Here is a 26,756-nt window from a genome sequence, read left to right as displayed (position 1 = left end):
AATTTCTTCGAGCTATAAAAAATTTGTGAATTTTTTTGAATGCAAGTACTTTCTCACGTACTGCAGAACCTCTCAAGCCTAGTAAAGTAAGCCAGAAACCTACCATTCTGTTTCACGTTCGAGATGAAGCTGATTTAAGCGCTTAAATATGCAAGAAGAAAAGCTGATAACATATAAAAATCTTTGCATTAATTTAGTTGGAAAACAGAAACGAAATTACAGAGAAATTCTTTTCTTTTGAATGCACATATTGAACAAAGAAGAATATATCCCTCTTTTTATTGAGACAACTCAAATGAGATTTATAATTGCGACACATTAATTACTGCATATTAAGTTAAAAGACTATCTGACCTACGGCAAGCTGATGGCTTAGACTGGACTCTGGAGTGCTTGATCATCATACATACAAAAGCTTGGAACTATAACTGAAAGCACTTAAAGTGCCGAATTTGTGAAAGAGGACGGATCAGGAGTAACTGAGACTTCAACATTACCTTCGAGCATCAGCGTGACATTCTTCATCGTAGGCCTCAACAATGGATCCTCCTCGATGCACCGTATTGCAATCATCACGTACTTCTCCATCTCCTTGATGTCTTCCTTCGCCTCACCATCATTCGAAAATAGAAGGTGCAGTTTGTTATTCTTATAGCAATCGTAAGCCCAATCAGCCAGTATCATTTGATTTTCATCCTCAGCGTCTTTTTCAAGTTTCTTCCGGCAGCAAATAATCTCCAACAACAAAATGCCAAAGCTGTAAACATCCACCTTCACTGTGATAGGCAAGTTTTTGAACCATTCTGGGGCCACGTACCCTTTCGTTCCCCTGATTCCAGTTGTGGTTCGAGTCTGGTCCATTCTTAAAAGCTTGGCTAATCCAAAGTCAGAAATTCTTGCGGTGAAAGAGTCGTCGAGAAGAATGTTTTGAGGCTTGATGTCACAATGTACAATCTTGCTGCTGCACTCCTCATGCATATACAAGAGCCCTCTTGTGATTCCCAAGACAATATGCCTTCTCTGGCACCACTTTGGCCTCGACTCTCCAAAAACAAAGCTCGCTAAAGATCCATTGCTCATGAACTCGTACACAAGCATTCGGTGCTCACCCTCGTTACAAAACCCAAGTAGTTGGACTAAATTTCTGTGACTTGTTCTGCCAATTGCACTCACTTCAGCATTGAATTCCAAATCATTTCCTCTAACCTTCGCGTCTAAACTTTTGACAGCAACACACTTTCCAATCCCATTATCGGATGCTAAAACTCCTTTAAAAACAGTTGCAGATGCACCGCGGCCTAGTTCTTCCCTGAATTTGTCCGTAGCATCTTTTATCTCGTCATAAGTGAAACACTTCAAATTAATGCCTGCCATAACCTGATAGGGTGGAATCACCTTAGCTTTTCGAGAATATATGCGAGAAACAACCATATAGGTTACTAAGGGCAAGATGAAATTGAGAACCCCCAAGCTACTCAAGAGCACTGATCCAACTACAATCAAAGTTGAATCATATTCTTTCTTCTTTTTGTTCTTCGCAGCGCCACCTGATCTCGAAGTAGATTTATCTTTCCTTATTTTGATTAAAACTTTCCCACTATAATTTGCGTCGATCCTCCCATTGAGAAGAGGAACTCCTTTCAACCAACAGTTACCAGTTCTAAAACTGGCAACTACGCAGAAGCAATCAGCTAGGCAAGTCTGCCTGCACCAATCCTCAGTTATGTCTTGAAACTTGTCATATTCATAAAAAGTCCAATACGCATTTTGCATCTCTTGCATATAGAAAAGATCACTCTCCGATGAGGCCTCATCGCAGCTTTGTGGAGCAAAGTTAGGTTTGCAGCCTTTCAACATATCATCTGGATCTATATAGGTATAACCAGGTGGGCACTGGCAAACCGGTCGGCCTTGGTCATGTTTACATAAGCTGTTCAAGCCACATGCGCCCCTGCCTTTTGGTTGCAAGATACTCATGCAGATGTTCGAAGGTATGAAGGACAATGTAGACCATGTTCCGCCACTAGAGCCATTGTTTTTACGAAAAACATAGTACCTCAAAACTCCATCATAGTCAAGAGTTGCTCTCTGGTACAAATCTTGGTTCGAAAACATATAGGATAATACCACATTAAGTATCGCTCCATTCCTATCAGTAAGGTAAACAGAACCAGACCGGTTGAAGACTACCCGAAAGCCTCTTCCCAGAGTATCGGTGTAATTCCAATAACCGAAATAAGGATAATCTTGTGGGAAATTTGTTGTGTAAAGCATAAGATTTCCAACTTTTTGTACTGCAAACATGAATCTACCTCTCGAATAATTTGTTGACGTGTAGTGAGCATAGAGTCTGCTGCCTTGATTTAGAGTTTGTGAGGGTAAAATTGTATCGGTTGGATGACTAAAACTCTCCCACGAACTGCTTGAATTTGCGGTGGCCAGCACAAAGTTTCCGGTGTCTAGCATGGCTGCATGTGCAACTCCAGTACCAGCAGAAGAAGCAATCCATGTGCTTTTGCCCGTTGCGATGTCACTAAGACTAAACTGGCCTTCTGCAGTGAGCTCAACTTTCGATCCTTGTGGCACAAGATTTTTCCCATTGGCTGACCACACAATGGTTTTCTCTGGTATCTTATCGAACCAGATGGCTAGTAGGAAACCGTTGTTTCCAATCTGTCGAAAACCGAAAGCGAAATCACCAGATGGTGACTGCCAAGATGAGTTATCATTTTGTGCAGTGAGTGATGAGCCTAAAGATATGTTTCTATGAGTTTGAGCAGTGGTGGAAAATGGTAGAAACATGAAAAGGAAGAGGAAGAGAAGATATCGTGTTGAGAATCAATGTCAAAATTAGGTATGGTTGAGTGGAAAGTTAGGCAATGTTAGGTATGGTTGAGTGGAAAAAATTAGGTGCAATTAATGGGTTTTGTAGGGTAGTAAATAATCTTAGTTTAATTAAGTGTGTGGTGTAGCTTTCATTTGGTTTGCTATAAATACCCAAGTCCCCAAGCATTGTATATCATCCAAGGAAAAACAAAGCCTAGAGCTAAATAAGAAAAGCTTTGCTAATTAGTTTGTTTTGTGAGCTTTCTTTAAGAGTGTGCTCTATTTTCTTCTTCTTGGGATCATTAGAGTTATCTTGGATACTCTTCTTATTCAACATATCGAACATCAAAAGCCATGGAAATTAAGGTGAGACAGTAATTTGCTCCGATCAAACTTTACTAAAATCTTCAATAAATAGACTCAATATCAATTGAACTATATTTTATGTTAACGACAAGTTGACGAGTCCGACGACCTAGAAGTCTTTGCATGTTAAGAGAACTAAACATCAATTAAGGAGGGGCACTAAAACATCCAATAATAAAATAAAATTTTCATATAATTGTTTGAGTTTATGTGTGACTTGGAGTTTGTATGGCCGTTAGGGTTTACAAGTAGCAAACCTGCTCTAATACCATTAATGAAGTTGAAGCCATACCTCAAACCAACTGGCAATAGAGAGCATATATCAACTTCTTAGCTCATGCTACATTCTTTAATTTTTCGACAACAGGATAATCTCTTCCTCACAAGTTATTGGGTGTAATTCTTCTTCAAATTTTTGAGTAATTATTCTTCTATCTTTATGCGTAAATGGAAGCAGCTTTTTTTTTACTCCGATTCTTGAACATTATTTTGTACCCATTCTTCTTTTTGGCTCCTTTAATCATGCCTTACTTTGACTCATCTTACCATTTTTTTTTTTTTTTTTTGAAGTACAAGGAAAATTTTATTGATAACAAAAAATCATACCACCATCTGTCAATTGAGAAAATGCACAAATCTATGAAGAAATGAAGCAACGAATATAGACTTGTGAGGAAGCCTGGAATTCTAGTTGAGTTTGGTATCTCTTCTTCTCTAAAATCCTCCAAATTCACAAAAGTCTACAACTCGATGAGGTTTATTTTCAACAAAAAGTAGATAACTTTAAGAGTTTTTAAGCCAGTATCAAGAGAATAACTTACATACACCTGAAGAGGTACATCACTATAGCAATCTAATTTACATTTTAATAACGCAATACCATATGAAAACATGACATGTATGGAAGTCTCACTCTTCTTGAGTAGGTCGGTGGACACCGAAAATTTTATGGAGTCAAAAGTCTTGATTGAAAATAGTTCTAGAACTACACAGAAATCGAATCAAATTTTTTTCTAATTCCACCGAACTCCAATTAAATCAACGTAGCCATTCAAAATTCAAAAGTTCCTCTCACTTTCACTGATAATATGATCACCACGGCACATTATACACGCATTGCACGATAAAAGAAAATCATGTTCTTTCATCACTTAATTGCCATGAATTTGGCGAAGAAGGTTCCTAGAAGGTTAAAAAGAAAAATCTATCTAAACCCTAAACATTAGATAGAAATTTTAACAAACTTTAAATTAATTATTATGTTTTTCACTAAACGTGTAATACAAAACACGTTTTAGTGCTCTTTTATTGTAAGTTCGGTTTCCTTATTGGGAAAGCCGTGAGAGCGTGGTCGGGGTCCAAAGCGGATAATATTGTGCTACGACGGAGTCGAGCCGGTGATGTGATAAGGACCCAGGCCGGGATGTGACCAAAGCACCATAGATAACTTGAGAGTTAAAACACGCTTTCATATTTGTCCACGACATCACTTAAAGCTAGTGAACCTAACAAATATCATTTCTTCAAAACTGTATGTGGTTATTTGGAATGATTTAAAAGGTTATGTCCGATTTGGAATGATCCCAAAAGGTTAGGTAGTTATTTGTACTTAACTCTTTTATATATTATTGAGGATTCAATCTTGCATGAGGTTTATCATAGTAATACATTAATTACCGCAGATTAAGGACTATCTGACTCACCAAACTCATGGCTTAAACTGTAACCCGTGAAAATCAAACATAAAAATATGAAATTATACTGCAAGCACTTAAAATGTCGAATTTATGAACGAGGATGGATCAGGTGGAAATGAGACTTCAACAGTACCTTCAAGCATAAGTGTGACATTCTTCATCGTGGGCCTCAACAATGGATCCTCCTCGATGCACCGCATTGCAATCATCACGTACTTCTCCATCTCCTTGATGGCTTCCATGGGCTCACTGTCATTGGGAAATAGAAGGTGCAGTTTGTTTTGCTTATGGGAATCGTACGCCCAATCCGCTAATATCATTTGATTTTCATCCTCGGCGTTTTCTTCAAATTTCTTCCGGCAGCAAATAATCTCCAACGACAAAATGCCAAAGCTGTAAACATCCACCTTCACTGCGATAGGCAAGTTTTTGAACCATTCCGGAGCCACATACCTTTTCGTTCCCCTGATTGCAGTCGTGGTTCAAGTCTGGTCCATTCTCAATAGCTTGGCCAATCCAAAGTCAGAAAGTCTTGCGGTGAAAGAGTCGTCGAGAAGAATATTTTGAGGCTTGATGTCACATTGTACAATTTGGCTGCTGCACTTCTCGTGCAAATACAAGAGCCCTCTTGCAATTCCCAAGGCAATATGCCTTCTCTGGAACCACTTTGGCCTCAACTCTCCAAAAACATAGCTCGCTAAAGATCCGTTGCTCATGAACTCGTACACAAGCATTCAGTGTTCACCCTCGTCACAAAACCCAAGTAGCAGGACTAAATTTCTGTGACTTGTTCTGCCAATTGCACTCACTTCAGCATTGAATTCCACATCATTTCCTCTAACCTTCGCGTCTAAACTTTTGACAGCAACACACTTTCCAATCCCATTATCGGATGCCAAAACTCCTTTAAAAACTGTTGCAGATGCACCGCGTCCTATTTCTTCCTAGAATTTGTTCGTAGCATCTTTGATCCCCTCAGATGTGAAACACTTCAAGTTCATGCCTGACATGATTGGATTAGATCGAATTGCCTTAGGTTTTCTAGAATATACGCTAGAAACAACCATATAGGTTATTAATGGCAAGCGGAAGTTGAGAACCCCCAAACTACTCAGGAGCACTGATCCGGCAACAATCAAAGTTGAATCATATTCTTTCTTCCTTTTGGTCTTCGCGGCACCAGCTGATCCCAAAGTAGAATTGTCTTTTCTTATTTTGATGAAAGCTTTTCCATTATAACTGGGGTCTATCCTGTAAGAACCCGTCCCGGGATTTACGTAAGAAAATAGGTATTTTTGTATTTTCACTAAATTTGGGGATACCTTCTTTTTTAAAATTGTTTTTTAACCTTAATTGGTGAGCCCAAAGGGCCCACCCCCTGTTTTTGTCCCCCGGTTCCTTCCCTTTCCCTTTTCTTTTCTTTTTTTTTCTGAAAAGTCTTCTCCTCTCTTCTCTCTTTCTTCCTCCGTGCTCTCTCTTTCCCCCTCCTCTCGGTGCTCTTTTCTCCGAGCAGAACACACCCACACACACACAAACACACACCCATGCCCACACCTATAACTCTTTTCTAACCCCGTGGTTGTGTTTTGGACGTCAAACCACGAAGAAACCACCCCGGAGACATTTCCCAGTTTTCCGCGCGAGCACCATCCCTTTCGAGGCGATTTCCGGCCAAACCATGGCGAGTTGGCCGGCGTGCGAGTTTCCGGCGGACGCCCGTGGCTTCCAAGCTGTTTTCCGGCCAACTCCGACCACGATGACGGAAACCAAGGGTATATTTCGATTCCTTACCTTCGGGGCTTCGTTTTGGTATATTGAATGACATGTTTTGGTTGAGTTTTGAGCTCCAACGGAGCTTGGGAAATCTCCGGCCGAAATCCGGCCTTCTCCCTCCTTGGAATCCGGCGAACTCCAAACCCAAGGCCTTTGGGCCTTTCCTGCCAAGCTCAAAACCCTGGGCAGCCCAACCCAACATTTTTATTTTTTATTTTGTTTTAAAGGCCTTTGGGCCATGAGGTTTCAAACCCAAACCCACTTTCCTTCTAACCCAAACCCAACCCACCTAAAACCTAAACCCAATTACCCTAACCCAAAACCCTAAAGCCCAAACCCGTGACCCTGACCCATGACCAGTTAACCCGTGACCCGTGGACCCGGTCAATGGTCAACGTTGACTTTGACCGTTGACTTTTTGGGTTTTCGTGCGAGACCCCTCCTAGGCTAATTTCGACGTTCTGAACCCGTTTCCGATGTCCGTTTTCCCAAATTCATTCGTTTGAGTAGAGTTTGACTAAATGTACCATTTATGTGCTTAGGGGCGATTATTTGTGGCGTTTCCGTCTTCGCTAGTGGCGTGGCTTTTCGACGGCGAAGTACTGTGAGTGGACCCCTTCTAAAAATGCATGTTTTAATGGTAGAATTGCATACACAGAAAAGCATGACTTTACGATTATGTTTTATGAAACGTTTTGAGATAACATGCTTACTAAGGTTAGTTTGAATTATTACTATTTTTCCTATAACCCATGTTCTTATAGCATATCTGATGGATGACGATATGATATTTAGAACATGTTTAGAACACCTCTTTATAGTATAGATGATGGATGACTTTATACTATGAAGTTGATTTTCAATATATGTATGTTCACTGGTTTTGTACTTACCTAGTGGTCCCTTCCGCTACGGGACGTAGGGATAGATCCGGTCCGTCCCGGGCGACGGTTTGGTGTTGGCATAGGGCCTGGAGTGTGTTTTCCTCTGACTGTCTGCTCAGAGACGGGGAGCCGGCAAGGGGCCTGAAGTGCATTTTCCTCTGACTGTGTGCTCAGAGACGGGGAGCCGGCATGGGGCCTGAAGTGTTATATTGGACATTCACTAGTGATTATTATTTTATGCGAACGATGATTTGAGACATTGCACGACATGCTAGGTTTCGGAAAACCTATGTTTATCATTATATATGTGTTTTCATAAAACCTGGGGGTTAGTATGTTGATAACTGTTTTATTATATATATATCAACTTGGTCCACTCATGTTTGTTTTGCGCCCCCTTCAGGACTTAGAATCGAGGCATACAATCCCGACGTCCAGGCACTTCTGCATCGGCATCTTCGAGTCCTCTTGGTGTAGGACCCACTCCTTTGTTTCATTCAATTTTATATTATTTTCTTTTAGTGTTCTAGATTAGAGGTGTGCTCTGAACACGGTCCTTATTTGCATATTCATTATTCTTTTATATTTATAAGCCTTATTTATCCTTTGTTTTCAGCATTTGCACTCAATAAATGGCTTTCGTCACCTTCGGGTGTCGGCCAGCACGTGCCTATCCTGGTATTCAGGGAATATCGGGGTTGGGGCGTGTCATATCCTCCCATTGAGAAGAGGGATTGCCTTCAGAAAACACATACTAATTCTGTAACTGGCAACGTCACATAAACAATCGGCTAGGCATGCATGCCTGCCTGCACCAATCCACAGTTACACCATAAAACTCGTCATATTGAGATGCCTGACAATTCGCATTTTGCATCTGCTGTATATAGAAAAGATCACTCTCTGACGAGGCCCCAACACAGCTATGTGGAACAAAGTTCGGTTTGCAGCCTTTCAACGCATCATGTGGATCCATCAAGGTATAACCAGATGGGCACTGGCAAATCGGTCGACCTTGGTTTTGATTACATAAGCTGTTGAAGCCACATGCTCCCCCGCCTTGCTTTTGCATGATACTCATGCAGATGTTCGAGGGAATGAAGAACAATGCAGACCATGTTCCGCCACTTGAGTCATTGCTTCTCCGAAATACATAGTACCTCAAGACTCCATCATAGATTCATAGTAAAGAGTTGCTCTCTGGTATAAATCTTGGTTCGAAAATGTGTAGGGTAATACCACCTTGAGTATTGTTCCATTTGTTGCAGTGAGGTAAACAGAGTCAGACTGGTTGAAGATGACCTGAAAGCCACTATGCAGAGTATCGGTGTAATTCCAATAACCGTAATAGGGATAATCTTGGGGGAAATTTGTTGTAGAAAGCTTGAGATTTCCATCAGATTCTAGTGTAAGCAGAAATCTACCCGTCAAGTAATTTGTTGACGTATAGGGAGCATATAGTCTGCTACATTGATTAATTGTCTGTGTGGGTAGGATTGTATCGGTTGGATGACCAAAACTCTCCCACAAACTGTTCGAATGTGCGTTGGCCAGCACAAAATTTCCAGTGTCTAGCATGGCTGCGTAGGTAACAACCCCAGTACCTACTGAAGCAACCAACGTGTCTTTGCCTGTCACGATATCATTGAGCAGCAACAGGCCAACAGCAGTGAGTTCACCTTTGGATCCTTGCGCCACAAGACTATTTCCATTGGCTGACCACACTACGGTTTTATCTGGTACCTTTATTGAACCAGATGGCTAGTAAGAAACCGTCGTTTCCAATCTGTCGAAAACCAAAAGCAAATTCACCAGATGGTGATTTCCAGATTGCTGAATTATTATTTTGTGCAGTGAGTGATGAGCCTAAAGACATGTTTCTATAAGTTTGAGCTATGGCGGAAATTGGGGAAAACAAGAAAAGGATGAAGCAGAGAGGATATAGCACATCAAAAGACATTGTAATTCAGGTGAGGATAATTTGCTCCAAACTGATCACACTAGTAAAATCTTCAACAAACAGGCTAAAATCATCAACTATTTATGCACGGTCGAGTTGACGAATACAACGACTTAAATTTTGTTTCCCATGTAACAGTGTAAGATGGTGCTCGTCAACAATCAAATAAAACTTTCATGTCAGATTTTCACCTTTGAGCCTCCTTTTTTCGGCAATTCAGTGCGATTGAGAAAGTTTTACGTGTGAGCAGATTTTCTTTTTGCATGTTTGAACGAAGGCATGAATCACATTTTGCTTCTATTAGTTTTCATCTCAAACGTGAAACACCATGATAAGTGAGAAAGCTTGGAATTTTCTTGAGAAAGACCGGACGAACCTTTATTCCTTGTTTTTGAAGCTTTTCTGAAGGAAGTGATCTGTAATTGAGTTTGGTAAATGAACCTTCTACAGTTTACACTCTAAAATCCTGCATGGTCCACAAAATTTCACAATTCAACTAAGTTTATAAAAGCTGACATGTGGTCAAGTTGGCTAGAATAGTATGATTTTAATCCTCCACCTAAGTTTGAATTCCTCATATCCCGTACCTGAGCTTGAAATCCCTCATTCCCGTAATTTAGATTAGATAAAGCATCGCTTGAGAATAAGAAGTGCATAACTTTATGAAGTCACACGTGTAGATCAAATGCACCTGGAATTAAAAATGAACTCAAATTCTTTCCGGTTCCACAAAACTTAAACTCCGTGTTGATATCAAGTTTACGAAGTCATTAGTATGAGAAAACGTATACCTTAGGGCACGTTAAGTAACCATTTTGTTAGTTTTTAATTTTTAAGTTTTTTTTTAGAGATAAAAGGTAGATATAGAGTGAAGAAATGACGCCCTAATGAGACATGGGATAATATATAAGAAAAAGCACACACAATAAAAATTAGAAACCAACAACTAGCAACGATTTTAAATTATTCATTTCTTCTTTGTTTATTCCCCAACCCTACTATCCGTCTCCGTGCCTAATTTTTCACATATTACTTACCACATCCTTCAAATGAAAATTTTTTAAGTGTGTCAGGAACATGATCAGTTGATATACTTATAAGTTTTTCTTTAAGTTTCTAATCAAATGCATTACGATAGTGTATTGATTCGTATTTTTGGAATTAAAAAAAAAAAAAACACCTACAAATTAAAAACGAAATGATTATCGAAAATTGTTTCATTTTACCCAACTCTCGTATGCATTGGCTGCGAAGACAGACACCAAGAAAGAACGAAATTTTAAAAAACAAGACCGAAAATTGTGAAAAGAAAATCTCAACCCACCATGGAAGTAAAGGAACTTGCTTTCCCAGAAGTTGTATCTTTTAGCTGAACATAAGATTATGAAAATACCATCTTTTTCGACATTCAAGTTGTCTCCAGACGACTTGGCTTTGCTTTTGCAGAAATGCATGAAAGCAAAGGCTCTGAGACAAGGCAAGCAAATTCATGCGGTGCTGTTAGCCAGTGGGGTGGACATGAATTTGTTATCTTTGAGTTCAAAGCTTGTGGGGATGTATGCTGGTTGTGGGGATGTTGGGTACGCACACCAAACGTTTGATAAAATTCCCAAGCCAAACGTTTTCGCGTTGAACTGGCTGGTTTTGGCGTCGGCGTTTAATGGTCAGTTTGAGGACGCTATTGGGTACTTTTATTTGATGCAAGAGTTGGGAATTGTTGGCAACAAGTTCACGTTTCCTGTCGTGCTTAAAGTTTGTGTTGGTTTGATGGATTTGAACAAGGGAAAGGAAGTTCATGCTGTGGTGAATAAACTTGGTTTTGAAAAGGATGTATCTTTGGCAAATGCCTTGATTGACATGTATTATAAATGCGGAAGTTTGTGTTATGCTCGTCGCGTGTTTGATAGGATGCTCGACAGAGACGTTGTTTCTTGGACGTCGATGATATGCGGGTATTTTAACATAGGAAAGACTGATCAAGCGCTCCTCTTGTTTGAGAGGATGAGGTTGGATGGATTGGAACCGAATGATTTCACATGGAATGCAATGATAGCGGGGTTTGCTCGGTGTGGAGATACAAATCGAGCATATGCACTTCTGTCTAGGATGACTAAAGAAGGATCGGTTCCTGATTTGGTTACTTGGAATGCGTTGATTTCAGGTTTTACCCAAGGCCAACATGCTGATGAAGCATTTAAACTGTTCAGGATGATGTTGGTGTCTGGAATTAAGGTGAACCTCGTGACTATCACAGGGTTGCTACCAGCTTGTGGGATCATTGGTTCAATTCAAAGAGGGAGAGAAATTCATGGATTGATCTACAGGATGGACTTTGACGTAAATGTGTTTGTTGCTAGTGCTCTTATTGATATGTACTCAAAATGTGGCAGTGTGAAAAATGCTCGAAGTGTATTTTACCAGAATCCTGTAAATAACATTGCATCATGGAATGCATTGATTGGATGTTATGGTAAGTACGGTATGGTTGATTCCTCCATAGAGCTTTTTGAAAGAATGCAAGCAGAAGGAGTGCAGTTAAATGAAGTGACTTTGACATGCGTACTTTCTGCGTGCAGCCACAGTGGTTATGTAGAGAAAGGTTTAAAGATTTTCAAGTCCATGAAGGTGTGTCATGGAGTTGAGCCAGGTACAGAACATTATGCTTGTGTTGTTGATCTCTTGTGTCGGTCAGGAAAGATGGTCGCAGCTTACGAATTGGTTAAGGGAATGCCTATAGAAGTCACTGAATCTATCATTGGAGCCTTTTTCAACGGTTGCAAAGTCCATGGAAGAAGAGATCTTGCTAAAATGATGGCTGAAGCTATTCTAAAAATGGAGTTAAAGAGACCTGGAGGTTTTGTAACACTTTCGAATATCTATGCTGCTGACGGAGAATGGGAAGAGGTTGAGAAGGTAAGGATGGTGATGAAGCAGAGGAAGATTCTCAAGCAACGTGGATTTAGTTGGCTCGATAAAGGGATGGCTTTGTCAGACTTGCAGTAGAAAAGAAGTCAAGAGAGTGTGTATCCAAGGTGTGCCTCTAATAATATAGTATCAGTTCAGAAGATCGTCACATAAGCCCTTTTGTTTTCACAAAAGACATCTCTTGTACAACTGAATTGATTTTCCAAAATTTTGTATCGACGCCATTGATCCATTCAGTTTTCAAAGGCATGAAGTTTATGAATTTGACCGCATTGGAAACAAACTCCAAAAATACTCTTCTTTTTCACTGCTTGATACCCTTCTTTTCCAAGCTACTCATCATCCCAGATGAATTTTGTGTATGTAGACACAAGATCAAAACGGAGAAGCGGATGGTGAATCTAAACATGAACTGTTGAACTTGGCGGCTGAACAAGTACAGGTACTACTCAACCTCGAGTTACAGGTTTACAATTCAGATTCTGGCTTACATTCTTTTGTTCGTTCCTTAATGCCTCAAAACAGTTTTCCGAAAACAAAGTATACAATTATAACCCTTTAAGCCACTAATGTTTGAAAACAAGTTTGACACCATATAACTAATCCATTTGTTTGATTTAAGTATTACTGAAGATTGATTAGATAATCCAAATAAACACTCCCAACACACGGCATAAGTAATTAGTACAACTTGTTCATAAGCAGATGAATTGTTGATTTTGCTATGCCGAAGAATGTCTTTCAATATATCTCTGTACTTCATACTCATGAAACTGGAACTGCATCTGTAGCAGTGTTGCGTTTCAGATATGTGGCTTTGAGTCAATGCATGTTTTGCTCCCTTGGCTTGGGGATCACACTTTCTGAATTGTTTAGGACTTGAAAGAAAACATGTGAAAAATTTGGATGGAAAAAGTGCAATTAGGAATGACTTTGTTTAATAGGGACAAAAGGTTGCTTATGAATTCTCTAAACCTCCATAATTAATGAAAATATTTTGAAGAAAGATCAAAAGGGTCCCAAAAAAGGTCCTAAAATCACCCACTCTTCCAATAATTGCATGCCTTAAAAAGGTCCTAAAGAGGCTTGGAATATAAGAAACCATGCCTTGCATGGTGTGGTGGTTGTCCAATGGAGGGGTGTGGAGGTCTCTTTTGAACCATTTTATCTACTCACGCGTTGATTTTGTTTTGTTTCAAGACCCACATGCACAAAAGTTCCATGTAATTTGTGAAAAATGTGCACGAATAGAATCAGTTATAAATTTTCAATAAAAAATTATAATTGAAGGGGACACTTTGGCCTGTTTTTATTGTTTTCAAAACGGCTTGACAATCAAAAGCGCTTTTGATTATGTTTGGAAGAAAAATTTGAAAGCATGTATGGGTTGCAAAAGTGCTTTATGAGGAACACCTATTGTGTGCTTTAGGAAGACATGTTTATAACAAAAACCCTTCTAGTATAAGTGCTTATGAGAAGAAGTGTTTATTGCTGTAGCGATTCCAAACAAGGCACTCATATCGTGTTATATATACGGCTTATTGCCTGTTTGATGTCCCCATAATTATATTCCGATACTATTTGTGCAAATTTTGCCTTAAATGTTTCGAGTGTTAAGAAAAACCTCTACGAACTAATCTCTCATTTGTTTTATTAAGATAAACTCTGAAAACGTGCAATCACTTACAAATTAGGGTTGGAATCTTTTCACCTTGTTGAGAATGAAGGACCCCAATTTCATTGAAGGCGGGAGTTGTGTAGTTTCGGTTAATGTGTATACTCTAAGGTACATGATTTCTGCATACTAATTAGTCTTTCTTTCCATGTTGTGCAGAAAACAATGGGTTAGCAAGAAAGTCAAAAGACAGATATGAACTTAAAGTTCTCAAACCATGTTTGGAAATTACTAAAGAGAAAACATGAGGATTGTTTTCATGTGTTGTCTAGTTCTTATCCATACTTTAGACAAAATTGCACAAAGGATTGTCATAAGATGCATGCAGCTGGCTGTCATCCATTAATATATCAAATCAATTTGGTTCTTTTCTTGGTTGGCTTTTTGCAAAAGTTAGAGTTTAAAAATAAAACCTACCATTAAGTCAAAGAAAAAAAAAATAGGGGATTCATATATAGATCGATTGAACGAATCTAAGAATGTCACTGCACTTAGTTTTGCATTAAGTCTTCCTTTACCTTTTTGCTCTGAGCTTCTGTCTCATAATTGTATTTTCTAACCGAGATATTTGTAGGTCTTTGTTTCATATGTCCAAACCATTTTAATCAATTTTCTCTCGTCTTATATTCATATAGAGATAAAACTATATAAGTTTGTTGTTTTTCAATGTGAAATATGAATATTCTATGAACTTTGGCAAGATGTTATAGCTTTGATCCAGTTATGTCGGCCACTTATAAGAGTCACCATCTTAGTTCATAGAAGTTTCACAAAAGGAGGTACTATGCCTCAAATTGTAAAGGAATGCCCTTCAAAATGGTATCTATCTAGGGAGCCAAATTCTTGTGTTTAGAAGAATCGTGAGTGGATCACGTCTCTTGTTCGACTATGTCAAGAAGAGAAAACTGAAACACCGGAATATGGATGAGCATCATTTTTTGTGTGCGGCGGGAACCGCAGAACCCTAGTGTTTCTCTCAAAAATGACCTTAATGTAGAAGAAGTGGCTATTGCATACAAAGTTGAAGGCATGGAATTAGGGATATGGCTTGCCAAATTTAGCTGAGTAGATAAGGTTTGTTGCAAGATCACCTCTCTTCCTAACCAAAAAGGTCTTATGAAAACGTACACATTACTACAAAATAGAACAAAGTAAAGCAAAATTTGACCTTAATAAAGCTTACCAACAATGATATTACCCACAATATTCATCTTCAAATCCAATATCTACAATTCTTCTTTTCTTTCCTGATCTTATTAAACCACATCAGGAATCAATCACAATAATACGGTATAGAACTCGCTATTCATAAAAGTTAAATGTAAGATTTATCCTTAAAAAATTACTACGTGACTGTAGTACTAACGGCTATTCATAATATTCTTAAACCATTTAAATACAATATCAACATCTCATTCCTCCATTCAATGCCTTTTAAGGCACTCTTCTATTCGATTTATCTAGCCATTTATGCAAACAAATAAATACCATTCAATGTCTTTTAAAATTCGTATGCTACTACTTTCTATCTAGCGACTATCTGAGAGGCAAACCTATCTAATAATTGCCACTTACTAGTTTAGGAAAATATAATAAGGAAAGTGGTATTATAATTTTCCCTCTTGCTTGGTTGGTATTTGGGAGCTACCTGAAATAACTATTGCTTTATTTTTTATTTTTTTATTGAAAGGGTGACTTCATCGGCACCCAACTTTAAGTTAAGTTCATCCAAAATTTTTATGAAACTTGAATTTCTTATTTTACCCTTAAACATAAGAGTAATGTTAGAGAGACTACCTATTTAAATTGTATTTTATAAATCATATAACGTGATCGTTGATCGTTGGATTATAACTTAAGTGTTGATTAACGTGCTTATTTCCTAGTAGTAACACATCATATAGTTTATAAATTTGAATTAAAAATTTGGTCTTCCTAATATTACCCTTCCAGTTATTCCTATTCCCACTCAACTTCTCTTTCTGAACACTCTTGGAGGTGAGAGAAGGACAATACTATTCACACACCAATTTTTACTTTTCACATACTCCTTTTAATTTTTGGTCGTCAGATCGAATGAATTAAAAAAGATCAATGACAAAAATTAATAAAGGTGTGTAGGAAATAAAAATGAATATGTGGAAAAAACACAAACAAAAGAGTCCCTCAATCACTCTTCAAAATTGGGGTAGCTTTTAGAGTTTTTAAATTTTTTTAAAAAATAGTTGGGTTAGCCCACTCATTCACCTCTTTAGGATAGATAACATTGTTGGTCAAAAACAAAAAATAAAAAATAATAGTTGGGTGAACTTATTAATATTACTTCGGCTCTCAATAAGGGTATTTGTGGAATAAAATTGATTAACCTATAGAATTTAAAAGTTTTAAAACAATGATTGGTTGAACTTAAAATTGGGTGCCTAATTCCTGCTTATTCATTGTATCTGGGTAATTTTTCAAATCATACAGCTATCACAAGTTCAATCAATAGCTCTACGGCATATGAAGTGGTTCACTTTAATGAATCATCTACTTTTGTGACTTAAAATTGAAAACTTCTCAATACTAAATGAAAAAAAATTCCTTTATTTAATGCAGATAAGGGCAGAAAATATACGTTTAGAGAAATGCTAAGTGAATTCTCTTAAAATAGAACTCTACAAAGATTCTCTTAAAGTTGGACCTTCTGTGGACTTTCTGTCACCTCACAGTTTAACGTCAATTTTTGTCCCAACATTATAAATATTGTGTCAAAAATATAAGATGACAGAGAGTCTATAGAAAGCCTCACTATTGAAAGACTCTCCTTCGCATTTCTCATACGTTTATACGAAGGATTCCAAAATCGCCAAATGTGTAATCGAAGATGCATAAAGAGCCGAAGAAATGTTAAATAGTTGGGATTGTAAAAGTTTTAATTCACGGACCAAACAAGTAAATAACTCATTAAAATAAATGATGACACTGCCTAAAACACTCTTTGCTTTTTTTTGGGCAGAAACATTTCCTAAAACTCTCATCGTATCCGTATCTAAGACCCTTTTCAAAGAAAAACAAAATTTTTAATCACACAAATTATTCATCGTCATCTAAGAAGGCTTATTACTTTTCATTTTTTATCCTCCTTGCTAAGAACATGAAAAACTTGGGTCAAACTCCTTGACCAGTCAAGCATGATAATAAGATAATTTTCACATCGTTAGTTATTTGTTATGTAAATTTTTTTAAGAGAAACGATAGCTTTGATATATGATTTGAAGAATTTGTACAAAATAAAAGAGCAACAACTTGATTACAACAATTTTCAAATAACAAGTCAAAAAAAGGAGGATTCTCAAACCAACAACAAAATCAATTAGTACGAAGGACATACCGACCTAAGCGACACGATATGACATGTAAACTTTCATTGATAAACATGTCGACACGGCATTGATTCATACGTAATTGAAATTTCAAAAACATCAATATAAAAAACATATCAATAATAAATAACATTATGATATATTTGTCGATATTAAATTATCAGACTATGAATCGCTCTAACTGGTCAGTGTTAATTGTTAAGCACACAGACTGGCACACTACCATAACCAGGAAACAAAGACTTTTAATTTCTGAAAATCACAGTGTGATGTTAAGCACGTGACTTTTGAACTTAGTTTAAAACAAAGAAAACTCATATGGTAAAGCAAAGTATAAAGTTCAAATTACCAAAATACCCTTACACGTACATACAGTCTCACACATCTCGGTCTACAGAGTCGCAGACTACAGAGCCAATCAACAAATATCTCTTCTTCTCACCCTTCCTTCTCAGCTCTCTGTCTCTCTCTGTCTCTCTCTCTCTTCCCGTTTAAGTCGAACCAGTTTCTTGGGTTCGCAGCACTTTGGCCTGCCTCACATGCCAATCCCCAGTCTCTTCAAATCTCTAAACTTTTTTATCTGGGTATCCAATATTTCACCCTCAGATCACACTTTTGCCCATTAAAATCTCCATTTTTTTTCACTTCGAATCACTTACTGAGAAAAACGCATCTCGGTTTTGGTCCTTTCTGACCTTCCTATGAGTACTTCAATAGATTCTGAGTGTTTGGTTTTCTCACAACAGGTCAGTTTCTTCTCTCTATCATTTTTTTTGTTTTTTTTTTTAGCATTTTGTGATTGGAATTTGGAATATGCGTTAAACTGTGTATTTTGTTGCTTTCTGTTTAAAAATTTTGTGGAACTTGGATGTTGAAGCTGATTGAAAGAAATGGTTTAATATGATGGTACACGTGAACCGAGAAATGGTTTTGATGGTCAGTTGAGTTCTATCTATTTCATTGTGTATGTGATTCATTCTGTCTTATGGATCTTGCTTGGATTGTTTCTGTGTGCTTTTGGGTGTGATTTTCCAGATAGTAAAATTTGTTACTTTGATTTTGCATGTTTCGAAAGTTCGAGTCTTTGTGGAGATGTGGCTTTTCATCTGTTTTTTGGTTCTGTTGTGATTAATTTTGATGTGTTTTCACTATTGGGAGTAAACCTGTATGAATTTCGACTTTGTTGGCCGAAAAGTCTGAATCTTTGTAGCAGTAGTTCATCGTTTGAATCGGTGTCCAGGCATGTAAGATCCCATATCTTGTAGTGACACAAACTTAAAAAATTTGGCTGAAATCAGAGTCTCTCTTATGGGGTTTTCGATATGTAACTTTCTTTAATGCCTAATTGGTTTGTGTGTAAAAAGAAGTGACAGTTCCCAATACCATCTTTTGGAAGTCAAAACAACTGAGTAAAGTGACTTAGAGTTCTATTTTTCTTTGTTTCATTTGACTAATACTTACTATGGCGTTTCATGGTAAGATGCTTCATCAAACAAGTGCAGTCATTGCTTCTATTGATGTTTGAAATGAAAACAAAACCTACACAATTTTGAACTCCTAAAAGATTTATAGATTATGAGCTGCCTATATATTCTGGAGTTAGTTGTTTATGAGAAGCATTGGATGCCTGCTAGTAGCTGTTTTATAGCATTGATTTTATACGCTACTGGTTGTTCCTTATGTATTTACATCATGCTGTCTAGCTATTTAGTTGGTTGTTATGTTACTTATCATCATTGTCGGGATTGTTATATACTTGGAGAAGGCACCACTAGTTTTTGTAGGATGGCATATAATTTGTGTTATCCCTGAGTCCTACTGATTATTGGGGGGGATGAATTGATTTCTCGATTCTGAATTGTATCTTAAGTAACTATAAGTGAAATTAACATTTGTATGTTTTTTTCATTGCAGCATAAAACTTATATTGCATGAAATATTCTTTTCTGGAGTTTTGAAATCATGGGTAGAGGTAGAGGAAAGGGAAAGAGGTTAACTGTCAACAATCATGATGATCCTGGTAGCGGTGAGGAAGAAAAAATACCGGCACAAAAGAGAAGGGGAAGGCCTCAAAAGCCATTAAAAGATGAGATTGATGAAGAAGAAGCTGAAAGAATAGAGGCAGATGATAGTGAGAATGGAAAGGCCGGTATCTCAAGCAAGGAGGTAAAAAGCCCCTCTGCGGCAGAGAATGGTAAGAAGAGGAAGCGGCAATCACAGGTGAAGGAGAAGTCAGATTCAGTTAAGGAGGAAAATGGTAATGGAACAAGATCAAGCACCGATGACTCAACTAAGTCTAATGGATTTCGGCATAATGGGAGCAGGCGGAAAAACAAGCCTCGTCGAGCAGCTGAAGCTGGTGTTGAATGCAAGTGAGAGACGATAACTTGTGCATCCTTTCCTCATTGCCTAAAAAGTCACAGGACAGGAAGTGAGGCCTAGTAAATCTCTAGTTTCTTTTTTCTTTTTCTGCTTAATTGTTCTTTTGGTAATTTCGAACATCATTCCTTTTTTATTTGAATTGTGAAATTTGGAATGCATTCTGCTGGATGTAGTTTTCCATGATGCTATGATATTTTAAATTTTGACTATCTTATTTTTTGCATTGTATATTTTGCGGAACATATTTAAGCAGTTGCTCTCTCTCACATTGTTATCTGTCTTTCGTGCAACTAATGAGATATCTATAGATTCATATTAGATAACTTAACTAAAAGGTTGTATTATATTCTTTATGAGGAACAGTTCTGAGAAGATCAGCTTTATCGCTTCCCTCTAATTAGAACAATCTTGCTTCTGCTAGAGACACTTTTTTAGGCATTACTGCAAGCAGAGTTCATCTTCTCCTGATCTACTTTGTTTTGAATTGTTACTTTATGGTGCCTATATAACTTGTTTTTGGATTGTTGGAATAACATCTGAACTTGGTAAATGTTGCAATTCTTCATATGTAGCTGTTTTGCTTCATTAGCGGGTAGTTGGGCTTCCATCGAAGGCTTTTTGTCTCTCTTTGGACCTCACACTTTAAACATGTGCATGATGGAATTGTGTTCATAGTCAGCACACATTTTCTAGATTTATACTGGATCAGTTCGCATTTGGTGACGATTAGCTTTGAGTTTCCACCAGCTAGTTAGGGCCAGACCTTTGGGCTATATGCTTATTCCTGAGCCTTGAGATGAGGCTACAGCTAAAGCATGGTGGTTAGTATCTGGTTTAGAATGGTTGTGACAAATTCTGTGTTCTTGAAGCCAAAGCTTTTTCCGAACGTTAAAAACTAAGAATGTATGGAGGGTTGAGTGAGTAACCAACCGAAGTCAAGGTTGTTTAGACTTTGTTTTAGAATGCATGGAGGGTTGAGTCTTGAGTGAGTAACTAACGAAAGTCAAGGTTGTTTAGACTTTGTTTTAGCTTCGAGGAGGACCTGTGTTCGGTCAGTCTCTCTAATTATTACGCTTGTGGTTAAGTTCTGTAATTTCCACTTTCCAGTAGTATGTGTGTTTGTTAGCAGGACATGTTTTATCCGTACTTGGTGTATTTTAAAGGAAACATAATATTCCTGGGATCATATATGGGTTACTAGGCCATACTTGCGGATACTAGCTGGGTGTTTTGACTGCTATGATTGTGAAGTTTTATGCTATTAAATTCGATATTATGTGATATAAGGTGTGCTCTCAGAATCCCAGTTAAAGGTTTTGTACTGGCTTGAAAATGTCGATTAGGACATCACATTGGTTTTCAAGTTGTCTTGTACGGCTTCTCCGGCACTTGAAGAGGTGAACTTTTCACTCGACGATTTTAATTAGTGAAATTTACATGTTGTACTGCCGGTGTACTGGTTCTAGTGGTTGTGAATCTTGTGATTCAAGTGAAGTACTCTTGGGTGAAGAATAACGTATGAACCCAGGAAGGGAGGAAAAGAAATAAAAAAACAAGGAGAATGACTAGTGTAACGTGAAAATATATTATGGTATATCCCCTTAGTTGTTGGAGAATAGGACAAAATATACATGTCTTTTATGCAAAGGGATTTTCATTTAAAAAAAAAAAAATAGAGATCAGGTGTGGGGTTCACTTTCCATCGAATTTTAACGATCTGAACCGTTTATTTTATAAGTCTCGATTCATAGATTATCTTTGCAAAAATTCAATTCAATCCGAAACCATATGCCTATTTAATTATCAAGATAAAAGTTCATTGTTTCTTATATAACAAAGTATTCGTTAATTTCTTTGAACCCAATTAGATTTCTTAAACATTTCTGATTTGTCTAATATTTTGCAAGAATGATCTATGAGGTGTAACTTGTAAAATATATGGTTCAGATCGTTAAAATTTGATGTAGTGTGGACACCACAACTAATTCCCATTTTCATAAAAAAAATGGGGGTCTCAGGTCTCTCTACCCTTAAAAATTTCCTATATCTATAGGCACCTTTGGTATTGATAATTAAGTTCAGATAATATTGATGATGTTACTGGTGGATCATACCAGCCATATAAAGTTTATCATTAGTAACCCTCCTCTCATCACGTCACGCGATAAAATATTGATGAAAAGATGTTCGTGAATTCCTTCCTCCTTCCAGTCGTCTGGGCGTTTGCGAATTCCTTCAACCGTTTCTTCGTCCCATCTGATTTTGAGTTGGGTCTGTGAGCAAGAGAAGGGTTGAGCTGCCAAATTCTGATAAGCAGAATGGTGGTCAGGTTAACACTGCGCCAAGAAACGGCGTTGTATCCTTCGATTTCTTCCAGATCTTCCAAAGTTTACTAATTTCTATCTGTTATTTCGAATGTGACATTCTGAGTTGGGTGAGTGTGACTTGGAACTTGAAAACCAATCAGATCCAAGCCCATTAGGCCATGTATTCAGATTGAGTTGGAGCTTTTTGGTCGAAAACACTGTTGAGAATATTTGAGTACACAACTCTAATATTTAAGTATTAAAGAGATAAAATAAGTAAACAATTTTAAAAGTTATGACACTTTTTCACTTTTTAAAGATAAACTCTATAACAATCACACTCATCACAAAGACCTTATATCTCACTCTCACACTTAAAGTAGAATTTATTTCTTAGTTCAAAACGAATCAACAACTAGTTACATAAGGTCACAGTCAGTGATACTTCCAACTTGATAAAAAAAGAAAAAAAAAAGGAAGTCTTATATCTCACTCTCACACTTAGAGTAGAACTTATTTCTTAGTTCAAAACGAATCAACAACTAGTTACATAGGATCACAGTCAGTGATACTTCCAACTTGATAAAGAAAGAAAGAAAAAAAGGAAGTCGACTTCCAAACTAAAATAAAATGTATATAAATATAAAAAATTGTTATTAGCACTCCAAAAATTTCATTTGGCACTCCAAACTTTCCATAATTAGAAAGAAAAGTACATCTAATAAATATTCAGATTGAAAATATTCATCGATCTACAAAATTTTCTCATGGAGGTACCCATTTTTTTGCCACAGATACCAATATACAGGCCAAATGACACTACGATATTAAATTCATATGCGGTTGAGATATTTATGAATTTAATCATTAAAATGTATAAGCTTAATTATACATTCAAGTTAGATCAATTTCCGAAGTTTTGGTCAACAATAAAAACTACTTACCTATGAGTTCACCTATAAAATGTGCAAAGGCGATATACTTTTTTACCACAATTCTATGTGTTGTGAATTTTTGTCCGCAACTTTTGTGGCATATAGAGGCTAAAAGATACTACGATATTAAATCCATATGTAGTTAAAATATTTATCAGTTTAATCATTAAATGGCATAAACTCAATTACACATCCAGTTTAGATCAATTCTCGAAGTTTTGCTCCACAATAAAAACTACTTAGCTATGAGTTCGCCTTTAAAACATGCAAATATGATATACTTTTTAGCCATGCTTCAATGTATTTTTCTTTCTAATTATGGAAAGTTTGGACTGCCAAATGAGATTTTTGGAGTATTAATAACAATTGTCTATATTTATATACATTTCATTTTAGTTTGGAAGTCAACTTCCCTTTTTTTTTTTTTCTTTCTTTATCAAGTTGGGAGTATTACTGACTGTGACCCTGTACAACTAGTTGTTGATTCGTTTTTCACTTTTTAGAGATAAACTCTATAACAATCACACTCCTCACAAAGACCTTATATCTCACTCTCACTTCTTGGTTCGTTCAAATGGGGTAGACGCCATCTTCTTTGATAGGCACGGATGAGACATTAGAGAAGCACAGAAACACCCTGTTAGAAATATCTAGCTAATTTCACTTTCTTCGCTAGAATTAACTACACTAATTAATGTTGCAAGTTGGTGGAAACTTCACCATTCTTTGACTTTTCCTAGCTCAAATTTTAATTAATTTTCATGGCTTGGTGTTGATCTTCAACACCCCCCCCTCAACTTGTACACACAGTGATATGATATGGGTTTATATCTCTTGGCTATGGTACTAGATCCCAAGTTTGATGCTCCAGTGCAATCTCTTTTCCCATAGCTTCAAGATGTGATGTCTCTTCACACATCTCAAGTTCAACTTACTATGGATGCATTGGCGTATTTAGGATTTGGCTTTTGTATTTTTGTAACCTCCATAGTTGTAATTGTGAGGTTGATACTTCCATTTCACCAGGTCTAATTTTCTTGGTTGATGCACACTAGTTTGCTAAGGATTATGAAGCTCATCTGGTTTAACATTGTCACCATCAAACGAATCCTCAAACTCATCTAGACTCGGGCTGTTTGATCCCCCATCTTCTGCTACAAAGTATCTCTAATGTCTTTTGAGTCAGGCAACACATCCTTTTCTAAGGATCACCGAGAAGATGCTTCATTAAACACCACATCTCGTGATGTGTACCACCTTCTAGTCATAATATCACAACATATCTATCCTATTCTTTGGATGCTGTATCCCATAAAGATAGATCTAGTTGCCTCTTATCAAACTTGCTATATAGATGACTTGGAACAAATAAGTAGCGTACACGGCCAAATACTCAAAAGTAGTTAACTGTATGTTTCATATCCCACAATGTCTCAAAAGGTGAAACAAATTCTAAACTTAGTTGAGGAAGCCTCTAATTACATTAGTTGCAGTTCTCATGGCTTCAACACAAAACCTTCTTAGTACATCTTCGTATGTACCATATAGATTTCTGCAAGATGTTGGTTCTTTCTTTCCATTACACCATTATGTCGTGGTCAGGTGAAACGGTGATGTATTCTACATTCATTTGAGGTGTTATACATGTGAGTAGGCAATTGATCTTCTTCCCCACTTCTCCTTCGATTGTATCTCTAAACTCTTTACATTTTAAAAATGTGTCAAATTTTTCTTTCACGAAGAAAATTCACATGTTTTTGGGGAAGTCATCAATGAATGTTACCATGTAACACATCCCACTTATCGATGGTTACTTGACGGACCCGCACACATCATATATAGTGAACTAGTTCTAATGATTCTTTGTTTTGAACTTTGACTCCTCGTATGGTAGTTGATGTGCTTTAACATACTAGCATTCTACACAAACTGTGTCTATTTTCACGTCAAAAATCATTACATAGTGAACCTACAAAATGTATGTCAAAAAATTAATGTCCTGTAACATATGTATATTATATCTTTATTGATACTATTATCTATTTATTTATTGATACTATTATTAAGATAAAAGGTCTAGTCAACCGTCTTTTACAAATACTAATTAATTATGTCCCCATTTTTTTTTATCCTTATTTGCAATAAACATAATAAGGATAAATTAGTAGTTTGCATATTTAGAATATTAAAATATAAGTATGCATGTGTGTAATTGGTAGGATATATAAAGTCTTTTTATTCAACACTAGCATATATTAAGTCAGAACGCTATCTTTGGGAAAAAAAACCCTCAAAACCTATATCATTGTATGACTTAGTCCAAATTCCTCACTTCCTTAATATAATATATTGATGTACCAAAAAAACCTTAATATTTTTGGAATAAATAGTAAATGTGTAATCTCTCAATTTTCTTTTTTTAATAAAACTGAAAACTCACGTAGGGTTTGGGAAGTGTACCTACGTACAAGATAGTTCTCCACCAATCCTATCTTTTCATTTGGTTTTATCTTTTCATTAATTGATATATGCTGGTTTTCGATCTTGATTGATTTTGTGTAATGTGGGTTGGCATGCATGGACTTAAGTGCATCTCCAACAAACTCCATAAATCCATTTTCCAACTTAATATGTAGAGCCACACCATGAAAACTTAATTAAAAAGACTCTACAAAATCACTCATCAAATTTAAGGCTCAATCCTCTCTCTACAAATATGTAGAGCGACTTTCTCACTCTAAGATGTTTCTTTAAAATAAAAATAAAAAGGAACAACACCTAATTAACTAAATTCAAAACTTTTGTAATAAGTGAATAACAATAAAAAAAGGAAATTTGAAGAGGCTTTGTAGAGGATGTTGGACTGCAAAATAGAGGAAAATTTTAGCTAGTCTTTTGCGCCCATAAGTCAATAAACTTGTATTTAATAAAAGAAACTTGTATTTAATAAAATGAGCATTTTGATATAAGTGCCTGAGTTTTCAACTCTATAGACTAAACATTTGTTGGTTTTAGAGATTTAATTAAACATTTTTCCTACAAATTTGGAGTATCATCCATCATAACTATCCTTTATTTGTACCAAAATTACAGATCTTACCATTGCCTAAATTCTTCACGTCAGAAAAAAAAATGCGGAGATATTGAAACAAATTTCCTACAATCTAGCTCCTTTGATTCCCTCTAAAGATAATTATACAAAAAAAAAAATTGATTATCTACAATTTATTAAGGAATAAAATACCCTGCCGTTTGATATACCATTTAAGATATTTATAGTAATCCATATATAAATTTTTGTAGTATAAGAAAATAACATCAAGAATAATACAAACGTACCAATAAAATATATATGTATGAAAACAAACCTACTAAAACCGGAAATAAACATACTAGTAAACAACGTTGAAGAACAAAAGTAAATGTACCAATCAACGATATGTATAATATTAATCGTACCCATATGATACTAAATGGTAAAATCCATAATGTATACAAAAACAATTGTAACAAAATCGTGAAAAAAACCTATCAATCAACGAGAACAAAACTAAATGTACCGGAAGCTAAAACAAAACGTACCAAAAGCTAAAATAAAACATACCAAAAGCTAAAACTAAACGTACCAATCAACGATATGTACACCCAAAAATTAAAAAATA

The 26,756-nt window shown here is 36.6% G+C and overlaps 3 protein-coding genes, 1 long non-coding RNA gene and 1 pseudogene across 5 annotated transcripts; 3 read left to right on the top strand and 2 right to left on the bottom strand.

Annotated features, from left to right (window-relative positions):
* Positions 1 to 167: 167 nt before the first annotated feature.
* Positions 168 to 2,823, bottom strand: LOC137743855 (G-type lectin S-receptor-like serine/threonine-protein kinase LECRK3). The gene has a single exon (XM_068483791.2). The coding sequence runs from the start codon at positions 2,800 to 2,802 to the stop codon at positions 439 to 441; it is 2,364 nt and encodes a 787-aa protein (XP_068339892.2). The 5' UTR covers positions 2,803 to 2,823; the 3' UTR covers positions 168 to 438.
* Positions 2,824 to 4,929: 2,106 nt separating this feature from the next.
* Positions 4,930 to 9,506, bottom strand: LOC137743741 (G-type lectin S-receptor-like serine/threonine-protein kinase LECRK2; annotated as a pseudogene).
* Positions 6,266 to 8,154, top strand: LOC148692645 (uncharacterized). The gene is made up of 2 exons (XR_015952976.1): positions 6,266 to 6,661; positions 7,205 to 8,154. It is a non-coding gene; the product is annotated as an uncharacterized LOC148692645 (long non-coding RNA).
* Positions 9,507 to 10,720: 1,214 nt separating the features above from the next.
* LOC137743742 (pentatricopeptide repeat-containing protein At5g59600) lies at positions 10,721 to 14,478 on the top strand. The gene is made up of 3 exons (XM_068483686.2): positions 10,721 to 12,538; positions 12,799 to 12,873; positions 14,266 to 14,478. The coding sequence occupies exon 1, from the start codon at positions 10,890 to 10,892 to the stop codon at positions 12,507 to 12,509; it is 1,620 nt and encodes a 539-aa protein (XP_068339787.2). The 5' UTR covers positions 10,721 to 10,889; the 3' UTR covers positions 12,510 to 12,538; positions 12,799 to 12,873; positions 14,266 to 14,478.
* Positions 14,479 to 17,855: 3,377 nt separating this feature from the next.
* LOC137742148 (uncharacterized) lies at positions 17,856 to 20,062 on the top strand. 2 transcript variants are annotated; one of them, XM_088680481.1, is made up of 3 exons: positions 17,887 to 18,217; positions 18,349 to 18,407; positions 19,386 to 20,062. In XM_088680481.1, exon 3 carries the CDS (start codon positions 19,434 to 19,436, stop codon positions 19,845 to 19,847), a length of 414 nt encoding a protein of 137 aa, XP_088536607.1. In that variant the 5' UTR covers positions 17,887 to 18,217; positions 18,349 to 18,407; positions 19,386 to 19,433; the 3' UTR covers positions 19,848 to 20,062. The 2 variants fall into 2 exon arrangements, with proteins under 2 accessions (XP_068338015.1, XP_088536607.1); XM_068481914.2 differs by lacking the exon at positions 18,349 to 18,407 and having other exon boundaries at positions 17,856 to 18,217.
* The last annotated feature ends 6,694 nt before the right edge of the window (positions 20,063 to 26,756 follow it).

The sequence above is a fragment of the Pyrus communis genome, chromosome 11 (assembly GCF_041283825.1).
Source record: "Pyrus communis isolate YQ-2024b chromosome 11, ASM4128382v1, whole genome shotgun sequence".
In the NCBI taxonomy this organism is placed as follows: domain Eukaryota; kingdom Viridiplantae; phylum Streptophyta; class Magnoliopsida; order Rosales; family Rosaceae; genus Pyrus; species Pyrus communis.
Note: the sequence above shows the minus strand (reverse complement) of the source record. Positions and strands in the feature narration are given on the sequence as shown.

What these genes read in the sequence shown, in the direction of transcription:
- LOC137743855 (XM_068483791.2), bottom strand. Translation starts at nt 2,802, where the DNA reads ATGTTTCTACCATTTTCCACCACTGCTCAAACTCATAGAAACATATCT.
- LOC137742148 (XM_068481914.2), top strand. Translation starts at nt 19,434, where the DNA reads ATGGGTAGAGGTAGAGGAAAGGGAAAGAGGTTAACTGTCAACAATCAT.
- LOC137743742 (XM_068483686.2), top strand. Translation starts at nt 10,890, where the DNA reads ATGAAAATACCATCTTTTTCGACATTCAAGTTGTCTCCAGACGACTTG.